Source organism: Macrotis lagotis, chromosome 7, assembly GCF_037893015.1.
Source record: "Macrotis lagotis isolate mMagLag1 chromosome 7, bilby.v1.9.chrom.fasta, whole genome shotgun sequence".
In the NCBI taxonomy this organism is placed as follows: Eukaryota; Metazoa; Chordata; class Mammalia; order Peramelemorphia; family Peramelidae; genus Macrotis; species Macrotis lagotis.
Genome location: NC_133664.1, coordinates 213,462,961 through 213,476,427, shown reverse-complemented (window position 1 = coordinate 213,476,427; position 13,467 = coordinate 213,462,961). Strand labels below are relative to the sequence as shown.

General features: G+C 32.8%; 1 protein-coding gene across 4 annotated transcripts in view; it reads right to left on the bottom strand.

Moving 5' to 3' along the window:
* The window catches only part of AMN1 (antagonist of mitotic exit network 1 homolog), a 75,298-nt gene that overhangs the window by 18,710 nt on the left and 43,121 nt on the right, over positions 1–13,467 (bottom strand). For 2 of the 4 annotated variants that reach the window (XM_074194775.1, XM_074194779.1), the window contains one exon: positions 9,098–9,209. In XM_074194775.1, the coding sequence (XP_074050876.1) occupies positions 9,098–9,209 (112 nt within the window). Of the gene's footprint in view, positions 1–9,097; positions 9,210–13,467 lie in introns of those variants that run through there. The other 2 variants (XM_074194784.1, XM_074194781.1) reach the window with 1 other exon arrangement.

Here is a 13,467-nt window from a genome sequence, read left to right as displayed (position 1 = left end):
AAGGAGAAATAAAAGGGAGGGGAGCTGATAGAATGGGGGGCAGACTGAGAGAGGCAGTATTCAAAAGCAAACATTGGTGAGGAGGGATAGAATAAAGGGAGAAAGAAAAAAGTACAAATGGAAGGGAGATGGGATGGAGGGCAATAAAAGCATTAGTAATTTTAACTGTGAGTGTAAATGGGATGAACGCTCTCATAAAACAGAAGTGGATAGTAAAGTGGATTAAAATCCAGAATTCTACAATAATGTTATTTACAAGAAACACATTTGAAGCAGAAGAAATACACAAAGACTAGAACGAAATATATAACATGCTTTAGCTGAAGTGAAAAACGTAGGGGGAAACAATTTTTATCTCAAACAAAGCAAAAGCGAAAAAAAAAAATCTCAATAAAAGAGATAAGAAAGAAAACTACATCTTCCTAAAAGGTACCATAGACAATACTAAATATTTATACACCAAATGGTATAGTGATATATTCTTAGAGGAAAAGCTAAATGAGTTATAGGAAGGCATAGAAAGCAACACTATACAGTGAGGGACCTCAACCTCTCTCAGAATTAGATAAATCTAATTAACAAAATAAATAAGAAAGAAGCTAAGGAGGTAACAAAATTTTAGAAAAGTTAGTACAAAAGACCTCTGGAGAAAAATGAATGAGGATAGAAAGGAATTTACCTTTTTCTCAGCAGTATATATACACAAAAATTGACCATATATTAAGGTATAAAAATCTCACAATCAAAGGCATAAATATTAAACGCACCCTTTTCAGATCATGATGCAATAAAAATCACATGTAACTGAAGTACAATATCAATGTTTGTTAAATTCCTGCATAGAAAGGGGTCCCTGACATTCTTCTGGGCCCTGAGAAATTCCTTAGAAATATAACTTTGGTTGGGCGCCTTTGGGTCTGAAAATAGTCTGATAGGACCCAAGGGGTCATAGATATACCATAAAATTGTCTAAAGATTTACAAAGCACCCTTGTTAGCCTAATTATCTTGCTGTATCTGTAAGATTCTTGCTTCCTCCCAGAACTGGCCCCCCCCTTCCCCAGATGCAGTTGGAACCATAAGATAGTAAAGTTCACTCCCTCAAACCTGTGGGAAGTCTGTGACTACATGATTCCCTCCATCTCAGGAAACATGTTCAGACACAACACAGAGACCCTGACCCTTTCCCACTCTGTGAAGCCCCCTATCTATACGGAACCATATGTTTACATATGTTTGTATTAGTATAACAAGACAATATATCTAACTGCTGTCTTTGCTTCTGTATCTTACTTGTTCTCTGTACCTCCCCCTCAAAACACTATAAAAACCCTATTCCCTGAACTATCAGGTACTGTCTGATTTGGGTACTCAATCCCCAGACAGTCCCTGGGAATAAAGATCTCCAACCTTATCAAATTCTGGTCTCCATCTCGCTCTTTGGGTACAACATAACAAAGGGCTAAAGAAAGGTAAGGCTAAAAATTAATGGGAAACTAAATAACCTAATTTTAAAGAATGAGTTGACCAAACAACAAATCATAGAAACAATTAATAATTTCATCCAAGACAATGACAATAGTGAGATAATACACCAAAACTTGGATACAACTAAAGCAGTTATTAGGGGAAATTTCATATCTCTAAATGTTTATATGAATAAAATTAATGAATTGGGCATGCAACTAAAAAGCTTGAAAGAGAATGAATTAAAAATTTCCACTTAAATACCAAATTGGAAATTCTGAAAATCAAAGGAGAGATTAATAAAATGCGAAAGTAAGACTATTCTGAGCTAATTTTAATAAAACAATAAAATAAATAATCCTTTGATTACATTAAAAAAATGAAGAAGAAAACCAAATTACCATTATCAAAAAAGAAAAGGGTGAATTTACCACCAATGAGGAAATTAAAGTAATAATTCTGAGGTATTTTGCTCAACTGTATATCAATAAATTTGGCAATCTAAGTGAAATGGATGAATATTTACAAAAATAGAGATTGTCTAGATTAACAAAAGAGGAAAATAAATACTTAACCCCAATTCAGAAAAAGAAATTGAACAAAGCATCAATGAACTTCCTAAGAAAAAATCTCCAGAGCCAGATGGATTCACAAATGAATTCTACCAAACATTTAAAGAAAAATTCCAATTCTATATTAAAAAAAAAAGGTGAAGAAGGCATTCTGACAAATTCTTTCTATGACGCAATATGGTACTGAACTTAAAATAGAAAGAGTCAAAACAAAGAAAATTATAGACCAATTTTCCTAATGAATATTGATGCAAAAATTTTAAAGTGATTACAACAACTTACTATTACAATAGTACACAATGATTAGGTAGGATTTATGCCAGGAATGTAAGATTAGTTCAGTATTAGGAACATTTGCATAATTTACCATATCAGCAACAAAATTCTCAGAAATCATATGATTATTTCAATAGAGGCTGAAAAAGCTTTTGACAAAGACAGCACCCATTTCTATGAAAATCAATCAAGAGGGGCGGCTAGGTGGTGCAGTGGATAGAGCACCGGCCCTGGAGTCAGGAGGACCTGAATTCAAATCCGGCCTCAGACACTTAATAATTACCTAGCTGTGTGACCTTGGGCAAGTCACTTAACCCTGTTGCCTTGCAAAAACCTAAAAAAAAAATCAAGAATATAGGAATAAATTCATTTTTTCTTAAAACAATAAGGAGTATCTATCTAAAATCCATCAGTAAACATTATATGTAATAAGGATAAGCTAGAAGTATTCCTAATAAGATCAGAGGTAAAGTATGCATGCCCATTATCACCACTACTATTCAATATTGTATGAGAAAAGATAGTTTAGCAATAAGAGAAGAAAAAGAAATCAAAGAAATTAGGCAATGAGGAAACAAAACTCTCACTCTTTGTAGATGATACTGATGATATACTTAGAAAATTCTAGAAAAATCAACTAAAAATCTACTTGAAACAATTAGTAACTTTAGGAAAGTTGCGGATAGAAAATGGACCCATGATTCAACAAAGCACAGCAGCAAGAAATAGAAGGAGAAATTCCATTTAAAAGTAGTAGTAGACAACATAAAGCACTTGCCAGTCTACTGCTAAGACAAACTCAGAAACTATATGAAAACAATTACAAAACACTTCATGCAAATAAAATTGGATCTAAATAACTGGACAAATGTCAATTGAATTGTTCAAGGATAGCCTGAGCTGATATAATAAAAATGAAAATTCTACTTAAGTTAAATTTCTTATTCAGTGCCATACCAATCAAACTACCAAAAAATAATGGCTAGGAAATAAGAGTAGTGGATCAGTGGAATAGATTAGGTACAAAAAAAAATAGACCCCAGCTTCTGGGATAAGAACTCATTCTTTAACAAAAACTGCTAGGAAAAATGGAAAATAGTATGGCAGAAACTAGGCATAGACCAATCCCATGTCCTATATTCCAAAGTAAGATTGAAACGGCTACAGGATTTACCCATAAAAGGTGATACCTTAAGTCAGTTAGGAGAACAAGGAGTTTATCTGTCAGGTCTATGGAAAGGGGAGGAATTTATGATCAATTAGACTGGAAGTTTGTTCTTCCAGTGGCTAGTGTGCTGTATAACACATACATAGCTATTGAAATTATGGCAGCTTAAGGCAGAAAGCTCCAAATACAGTTTACTTGTAAGTTTGGCAATTACCAATAAAAGGGGACTCTCAGCAGCTTAGCAATCTAAGAGACCTCTAGTGATATCTGACAGATCATTTTTAGGTTTTTTTTAGGTTTTTTTTTTCAAGGCAAATGGGGTTAAGTGGCTTGCCCAAGGCCACACAGCTAGGTAATTTATTAAGTGTCTGAGACCGGATTTGAACCCAGGTACTCCTGACTCCAGGGCCGGTGCTCTATCCATTGCACCACCTAGCTGCCCCTGACAGATCATTTTTATAAACAAAAGGAGGATCCTCCACAAATTAGAAGGCAACATCATATATGGGAAAAACATTAGGATTGATTACAAAGTCAGAAACATCACAGGTGTGGAAAACAATGACTGGTTACAAAGCCAGCAGCATCACAAGCAGCAAAAACAAAATGACCAGCTAGACATTTGTAACTAACAGTAACACATATTATAGTGCCCCCCCCACTCCCCAGTAGTTGATATTGAATAGTAACAGAATTTCTGAAGGCAAGGATTCTCTTAGACTTTGTATCTGTCATGCTTAGTAATATAGTAGTCACATTTATTGAAATGAAATTGAAAGTTTTCTAAGAATATTTTTATTTATGAAAATAGTTATTTGAACAAACTTTATCTCACTAATACAGGCATTACCCTCAGTGATGCAATTTGTAACTTACTCATGTGTGCCCATTTTGTGAGTTTCTGATCCATGTCCTTCCATAAGCCCAACATAAGGAGTCCACCTATTATAGCCCTTTCTCTTGTTCACCTGACATAGTATAGCTATCATAGTGCTGAAACTTGTAAATTGTCCGTCATATCCTTTTCTTGTCATGTGTTTGTCCAACTTTCTTTTTTTGGCTCTTATTAATTATTTTAACATTCACATGTAATTTCTTCTTATTTAGTATATTTACTGTGATCTTGCCCATCGTGTACCTTTTGTATAATCTTTAATATAGTTGTCAACTTAAATTTTTTGGGAAAAGTCATGTTTCATAATTCACAACCATATAGGAAATCAGTGGTGTTAAAATGAGGAACTTTTATTTCAAGGACAATATTTGGTTAAATTAAAATAACCTTAGAATTTCCCAAAGCTAATGAAGTCTGATCTCTTCCTCTCTTCAATTCTAGGCTCTGCTGATTGTCCATTTTTAGCCGTCATTGTGTCAGAGTATGCATAGTAGAAAATATATCGAGGAAGGAAAAGAGCACTTACAACTGTGTGTGTGTGTGTGTGTAAGATCAGGGAAAATGACACCGAGCTTGTGGAAATGTATAGGTAGGAAAGTGAATATAAGATCCAAAAGGGTGATAGTATCTCATTTGGCTAGGTTAGAATGCAGAATATGTAAAGGACAAGTAATGTGAAACAAGGCTATTATTAATGGAGTTGGAGTCAAATTGTGAATGACTTTACATATGAGGCTAACAAGATTGTGTAGAGGAAAAAGTCAAAGAGAACTTCAAAGATATAAATCTGAGTTATAGAGAGAAATATGGCACCATTGAAAGAAATAGAGAAGCTTGGGAGAAGACCATGTTTGGTTGAATAATAAATTCTGTGTTGCACATGGTGACCTAAGTATAAATTGTCCTTGTTATACTTTTAACTACCATTTGAGAACAACAACAAAAAACCCCCCCAAAAAACTGAGTCCATTATCTTATTTAGTTGAGCACAACCAATGTTATTTTCAAATTTCAATTTTTTTCAAAATTAAATATGACTAAGATTGAGATATCTTTATCTAAGGAAGAAAAATGAAGGTTTAGCCAGAATATAGTCAAACTATCCTGAAATACATTCTTAAAGATTAGATTTACAGACTTTTCTACTTACTGTTCTAATTTCTATTTTAGAGATTTGTTCTGTATTTTATCATATAATATATATACTTACCCAAATTATAGATTTATTATCTCTGGAGAGTTAATGGCCCTTTTCTCTTAGTTTTCTCAAAAGTGCTATCTAGATAGCAAGTGCTTAACAAATGTTTGTTGAATGAATGACTATTCCATTCCATGACTGGCTGGACATTTGGAGCTAGCAAAATTTGTGCAAAAAGGTTCTGTGTCATGAACTGCCTGGGGCTCTGGATTTTTTTTATGGATATCTCATATTAAGACCAGGCCTAATAAAACTCCTATGGTTATTTTGGCTCTGTTATCCTAATTGTAGACACTCAAAATGAAGTTAAGATAACTCGAAGTTTTTTTTATTTTTTTCATAATTTTTTTTAGTTTTTTTTTTCAAGGCAATGGGGGTTAAGTGGCTTGCCCAAGGACACACAACTAGGTAATTATTAAGTGTCTGAGGCTGGATTTAAACTCAGGTACTCCTGACTCCAGGGTCGGTGCTCTGTCCACTGCACTGCCTAGCCGCCCCAGATAACTCTTAAGTTTTTCTTGATCTTTTGTATGAATCAGACTCATTATTTCCATAAAGTCACAGAAGTACTTTCTGCTGACCTTCATTCTCCAACAGCCTATTAGACATCTCAAACTTGATATTCTTTATATATCTTAAAATCAATATGTCCATATCTGAACTCATTATCTTTTCCCCAAAATGTTCTCCACTTGTGAACTTTCCCATTACTGCAAATGGCATTGCTAGCTTCCCACTCATCCAGACTCCCTACTATCTTGATTGAAATCTGCATGTAAAAGAAACTGAGTTACAAGTAGAAACAATTTATTAGCCATGGCTAACAATTTTGCCAGTGCAGTGGGTCCAAGATCTCCTTAGTTAGTACTAAGGTGAATTTACAGAGCATTTTGTAGGCATTAGTGAGAAACATTCCACAGGGGAAAAAACAATAAATGAGCAAAATTGATCACAAATTAAGGAACATGATATTTATTAACACGAATATTGAAACTTTCCAACTGGGGTATTACAATTAAGTTTCAAATCTGTCTTGCATAAACATCTATGACAAAAATAGGGAACTGATATCTGTGAATAGGAAACTTTTAACTCAAGTTAAAGGGCACCACTAAAATTGTGGATATTACTAAAATTGATAGTAGAGTAAATGTTTTTGAAATAAATTAAATCTGAGACTTTTTTAACTAATCCTATTTATAATTGATTTTATCCTTGTAACACTATGTCATGCTTCTTTGTCTTTGAACTTAGTTCAGAATTTAGATGGCTTTGAATAAGTTAATTTTAGAAAACTAGTTCTCTTGTCAATCCAATCACTGTTCTATTCTTGTGTTAAGAATGTTTTGTTATCCAAAGTGTGTTCCACTATGTCTAATCCTGCAGATGGACTCAAACAATGAACAGTTCTTAGTCACAGGAGAGGAGTGAATTGTTGCTAGCCCCTCATTTCCAATTTTCAATCAATTATATTGTCCCTTCTGCCTTAGCAATTAACCAGTTTTATTGATTACACAATTGATGATATTGAGCTCCTTTAACCAATCATATAAAGTTCTGTTCTCCCAAAAATTTTATAAAAGAAAGCCATTTCTCTTAGTTTTGCTGAGGAAGCTGAGATCCTATTTATTAGTAAATTCATACTTTAGGATACTGCCACTGTGCAAAACTAGTAAATTCATATTTTTTTTAGGTTTTTTGCAAGGCAAATGCTAGCTGCCCCATAAATTCATATTTTAATAAATTGATCAAGCTCTAAAATTTGTGTCTCAATTTACCTTAATTTTAACTGTTAACAATTTATAATCTACAGCAAGGCTTAGAGACTTGATTTAGCTTGTTAGCTGAGCTCTACAAGAGCAAAAATAGTAGTTGGTTAATCAGGGAACCTAACTTGAGCCAACACCCTGTCAACCAGCAGAGGTATACATATTTCTTTAACATATTAGGATTTATAAGAGCAAAACAATAAACGTGATTAAAAGTAAATAATGAATTGATAATTCATTTCATTCTACTGAATCTTCACTCATCACTCCTTTATCAAGCTATTGCCAAGGCCTTTTTTTCCCTCTACAATCTCTTGAATAGGCTCCTTTTCTCAATATTGCCACTACTCTGATATAGGTTCTCATCTCCTCATGACAACTACTATGATAGCCTCCTGGTCAGTTTGCCTGCCACAAATCTCTCCTCATTTCAGTCCATCCTCACTAAAGTGCTTTACTTAGAGCAATCACATCAAGACCCTCAACTCACTAAATTCTAGTGGCTTCTTATCACAACCAGAATTAAATATAAAATTATCTGTCATTCAAAGCACTTCAAAACCTGGCCTTCCCTACTCCACATCTTTGCAGTCTTCTTACAACTTATTAATGCCACTCAACCACTTGGAAATTCATATATATATATATATATATATGTATATATACATATATATCTATATATATGTATATACAGACATACTTGGAAATTCATACACACACACACACACACACACACACACATACTTGGCAATTTAGTGAGACTAGCCTCGTTGCTGTACTAGGAACAAGACATTCTATCTTCCAATTCTGAGCAGATTTACTGGCATTCTTTCATGCATAGAATGCTCTCCCTCATCTTCACCTCCTGGGCTGCCAGGCTTCAAATCCCAGTTAAAACTCCACCTTCTAAAACCCTAAAAGCTCCCCCAGTCCCCCCCCCCCCAATAATTCTAGTGCTTTCCCTCAAATGATTATTTCCCATTTATATATTGTATATAACTCATGTGTATTTTATTGTTTGCAAGTTTTCTCCCTCATTAGATTGTGAACTCCTTGGGAACAAGGGCTTGTCTTTTGTCTTTCTTTTAATCCTAGCATTTAACATGGTGCTTAACATTTGGCATGTGCTAAATATATGTTTAATGACTGACACTTATTTGTTCCAAATAATTCAAAGCCAACCAATAGGGTTTTGACATGACCCTGACCTAGACAGATTACTTGTGATTCTAAAGTATGATAATAGTAAATCTGACATTATAAAATTTAACTGTCAAAAATAAAGGAAATGTTGGTTTGAATAAACTTTATTTTAATATATAACATATCTCATGTAGTCAACTAATATTCCCTATAACTTCACATCTTCAAGTTTTGTTTTAATTTTTAATTTTCTAACTCTATATTCAGGCCCAAGAATCTAAATTCCTCATAGATAGAAGGACAAAACAAATTTAATCTATAGACTCTTTAAAACAGATGTGAAATAACTGTAGTTAGAATGGTCAAAGTATAGCTGATTAAGCAGTTAAATATACCATTGAGGTTTTGTCCATGACAAATCATATAAAATAGATGAATTAACTTGGTAACTGACCTATAAAAGCTTTCAAACACCACTTATTTCAACTTATTTCATTATTTTATAGGAAACAAAGGATCCTCCTATCTTAAAAAATTTCTAGCACCTGAAAAATTGAAATTAACTTTTCCTGAAGGTCAATATAAAGTATTCATACAAAAGGAAACTAACCTGTTATCAGAGGGCATCCATGAAAGAGTAAAATGTGTATCTGAGGGCAGCAAGTAAGAACAGCTTCCACAGCACTATCAGTCAGATTTACACAATGCCCCATGTGAATCTCCTATATGGAAAAAAAAATTAACAATGACAAAATTAGAAAAATGAAGTAGAATTCAGTATGGTAATGTGTATGTGTGTGTGGGGAATTCCTCAATAAAAGCTAAAGATAAGGAAACAAATATTGCACAATTATCTTAGATGATTCTTCCTATGTGTTTATATACAATGAATTTAATTCCAATGAAATATGCAGTAAGCAATATGTACTTAGAACCATTATTGACTTCATTCAAAAATATTTTTTAAAACCATACAAACGGTAGCGGCTAGGTGGCACAATGGCTAAAGCACTGGCCCTGGAGTCAGGAGTACCTGGGTTCAAATCCGATTTCAGACACTTAATAATTACCTAGCTGTGTGGCCTTGGGCAAGCCACTTAACCCCCGGTTGCCTTGCAAAAAAACAAAACAAAAAACAAACAAACCCATACAAATACATATACTCTTTCATTATCAGTAATTTTATACTTATATATTTAGATATTGGACAAAAGATAATACACTCAAGTGTATATAACTTTTTAAATGAAAAAAGAAGACATAATGATTAACATATATTCAGTTACTGATAATTAGATGTCTCATAAAGAGCATATTTGTACAGCTTAAGTACCACAGAAATTAAACTTCCAAAGAATTATTTTATTGAACTACAGAAGAATCATAAAATTCATCTTAAGGAACAAAAAGAATCTAATGGAAAAATTTAAAAAATGGGAAAGAAGGGAACTTAGCAGTACTAAATTTCAAAATATATTTATTATTATTATTCAGTTGTTTCAGTCATGTTCGACTCTTCATAACCACATTGGGGTCTTCTTGGCAAAGATACTGAAGTGATTTGCCATTTCCTTCTCCAGTTCATTTTACAGATGAGGAAACCAAGGCAAACAGAGTAAAATGACTTGCTCAAGGTCACATGGCTAAAAAGTGTTTGAGTTTGGATTTAAACTCAGGTCTTCCTGAATCCAGGCCCAGCATTCTATCCACTGTACCAGCAAGCTGAATCTTAGCTATATTACCCAGCAGAAATCATCAAAACAATTACACACTCATTAGAAACAGAGAGGTTTATTTGTGGAACATATGAAGTACATGACATTTATAAGCAAATGAATACAGTATTACAGTTTTCAATAAACTGAAAGACTTAAGGGACTGAGGTAAGGACTTGCTATTGCTGGAAAAAAATTTGAGGAAAAATTGGACAACAGTATGACAAAAATTAAGAATAAACAAATATTTCGTAACATACATAGATACATGAATGGATATACAGATACAGAACAAAAAAAAGTGACATAAATAAATTAGAAGATAAAGGAAAAAATTCCTTTTCAGACCTATGGATAAGGGAAGATTTTATGATCAAACAGGAAATAATGAGGAACACAGAAGATAAAATAAACAAACCTATTTGTATAAAAGCTTAAAAGTTTTTATACAAACAAGTTAATGTAGCTAAAAATTAAATTAGATATTCAGCACCATAAAAATCAAAATATCAAAAAATTATTTTAGAGATCTAGCAAAAATTAATTACAAATTCATCTGGAAGAATAAAAGATCAAGGATATCAAGGAAAACAATGGAAAAAAACTGTTGAAAGAAGATAGTAGAGCTGTACCAAAATTCAAACTATTATATAGGGGTAATTATCAAAACAATCAAGTACTGGCTAAGAAACAGAGTGGTGGATCAGTGATTGGGTATATATGATATTATAATAAATGACCTTAATTATCCGGTAAATGATAAACCCAAAGGTACAAGTGTTTGGAACAAAAACTCATTATTTGGCAAAAACTGCTAGGGAAAACTGTAAAAAAGTATAGCAGAAACAATGTATAGGAGCAGCTAGATGGCCCAATGGATAACATTGGCCCTGGAATCAGGAGGACCTGAGTTCAAATGTGACCTCAATACTTAATAATTATTTAGCTGTGTGACCTTGGGCAAATCACTTAACCCCATTGGCTTGCAAAAATCAAAAAGGAAAAAGAAAAAAAAGAAACAAGGTATAGACTAACATCTCATTATGTATACCAAGATGAGGCCAAAATGGATTTACCCATAGAGGATGATAACATAAGTAAAAAAAGAGAGCATGGAATAGTTTATCAAATTTATGTATAAGGGAAAGAATTTTGTACCAAAGAAAATAGAGCATTAAAAGATGTAAAATAGATAACTGATTAAATAAAATTTAAAAGTTTTTGTACAAACAAAAACAATATAACCAAAATTAAAAGGAAAGCGGGAAATGGGGGGAGAAGAAGGGATTTGCAAAATAGTTCTGATAAAGGTCTCATTTCTCAAATATATAGAGAACTGAATCAAATTTATAAAAATACAATTAATTCCTCAATTGCTAAATGGTCAAATGATATGAACAAGCAGTTCTCAAAAGAAATCAAAGCTATCTATATTCATAAGAAAAATGCTCCCAATCACTTTTGATAGAGAAGTGCTAATTAAAACAACTCTGAGGTTCCACCTCATACCTATTAGATTGCTAACATGATAAAAAAGGGAAAATAATAAATGTTGGAAGGGGGATATGGTACTGTTGTACAATATCGTACTGTTGGCGGAATTATGATCTAATCCAATGATTTCATAAGGAAATTTGGAACTATACCCAAGGGACTATAAAACTATACATACCCTTTGATCCAACAGTGTCATTTCTAGATCTATAATCCAAAGACATAAAAAATAATAAAAAGAAAAAAGATCTAGTCATACAAAAATATTTATAGCAGTTCTTTTTGTGCTGGCTAAGATTTGGAAATTGAAGGGATTTTCATCAACTGGATAATGACTAAATGAACTGTGGTACATGATTGTGATGGAATATTATTATACTATAAGAAATGATAAGCAGGATGATTTCTGAAAAACCTGAAAATATTTACAGGAACTAATGTAAAGTGAAGTGAACAGAACCAGGAAAACATTGTACACAGTAAAAGTAATATTGTACAGCAATTTAATGATCCAACACTATCCCAAAGAATTAATGATGAAACATACTATCCATCTCCAGAGAAAAAACTGGTATTGTTTGACTATAGATTGAAGCATGCTATTTTTTCTCTTTTTTCTATATTCAAATCTTCTTATATAAAATGACCAATATGGAAATGTTTTACATGATTGCATAGGTATAATCTATGTCTGACTGGTTACAATATCAGGGAGGAGCTGGGAGGGGGAACGAGGGATAGTATTTGGAACTCAAGACAAAAAAAAATATTAAAAATTGTTTTGACATGTAATTGGAGGAAAGATAAGATATATTAAATTTTTAAAAATTAGATTAGAAACAAGAATTGGTTAGGAGGAGGGAAAATCTCTGCAATAATCTTTTCTGACAAAAATCTTCAAGAAAAATAAGGAATTTATTCAAATATCTAAGAATAAGTGATATTTCCCTACAAATAGTTAAAGATGATGAATAGGTCACTTCTAAAAGGAAATTCAAGCTATAGACAACATATATATATATATATATATATGTATGTATATCTGAAAAGATTTAAAAACTCTGATAAATGCAATGCCGAAAAAGCATTGTGAAGGATTAAGAAGAAAACATGGTATCTACATGCTAGTATAGAAATGACTTGCTCAGTATATACAATATGAAGTATATCTTCAGACACATCCAATGAAGGAATTTGTTTTACTTGATTATACCTATTTCATATAATTTATCCTCCCCCCCAAAGACAGCAAATGGTAGAAGGACAATGGGATACAGAGATAAAGGAAGAAAGGAAGGAGGGATGAAAACAAAGAAGGAAGGAAGGGATTAAGGGAAGAATGAAAGGAGGGACAGAATTAGAGAGGGAGGGACAGAATTAGAGAGGGAGGAACAGAGGGAGAGAGAAAGAAAGAAGGAAAGAAAGGAGAGAAGGAAAAAGTAAAGAAAGAGAAGGAAGGAAGAAAAAGGTCAATATGAGAGTCATTTTTAATGTGTAGAAAATAACAGAGGAAGACAAGACAGTTTTATATACATATTTTAAAAAGCAATCTGAATACTGAACATATATGCAAGTGGTAGATAAATCCAACCACAAAGTAAACAAGAAGTTAAAGAGGTAAACAGAATCTAAAAAAAGATATGATAGACCTCTGGAGAAAACTGAATGAGTATAGAAAAACATATACCATTTTCTCATTGGGCATACAACCAAAAAAGTTAAAAGAACTAAAAATCCCCCAAGTAAATACTTAGAAATTCTGAAAATCAAA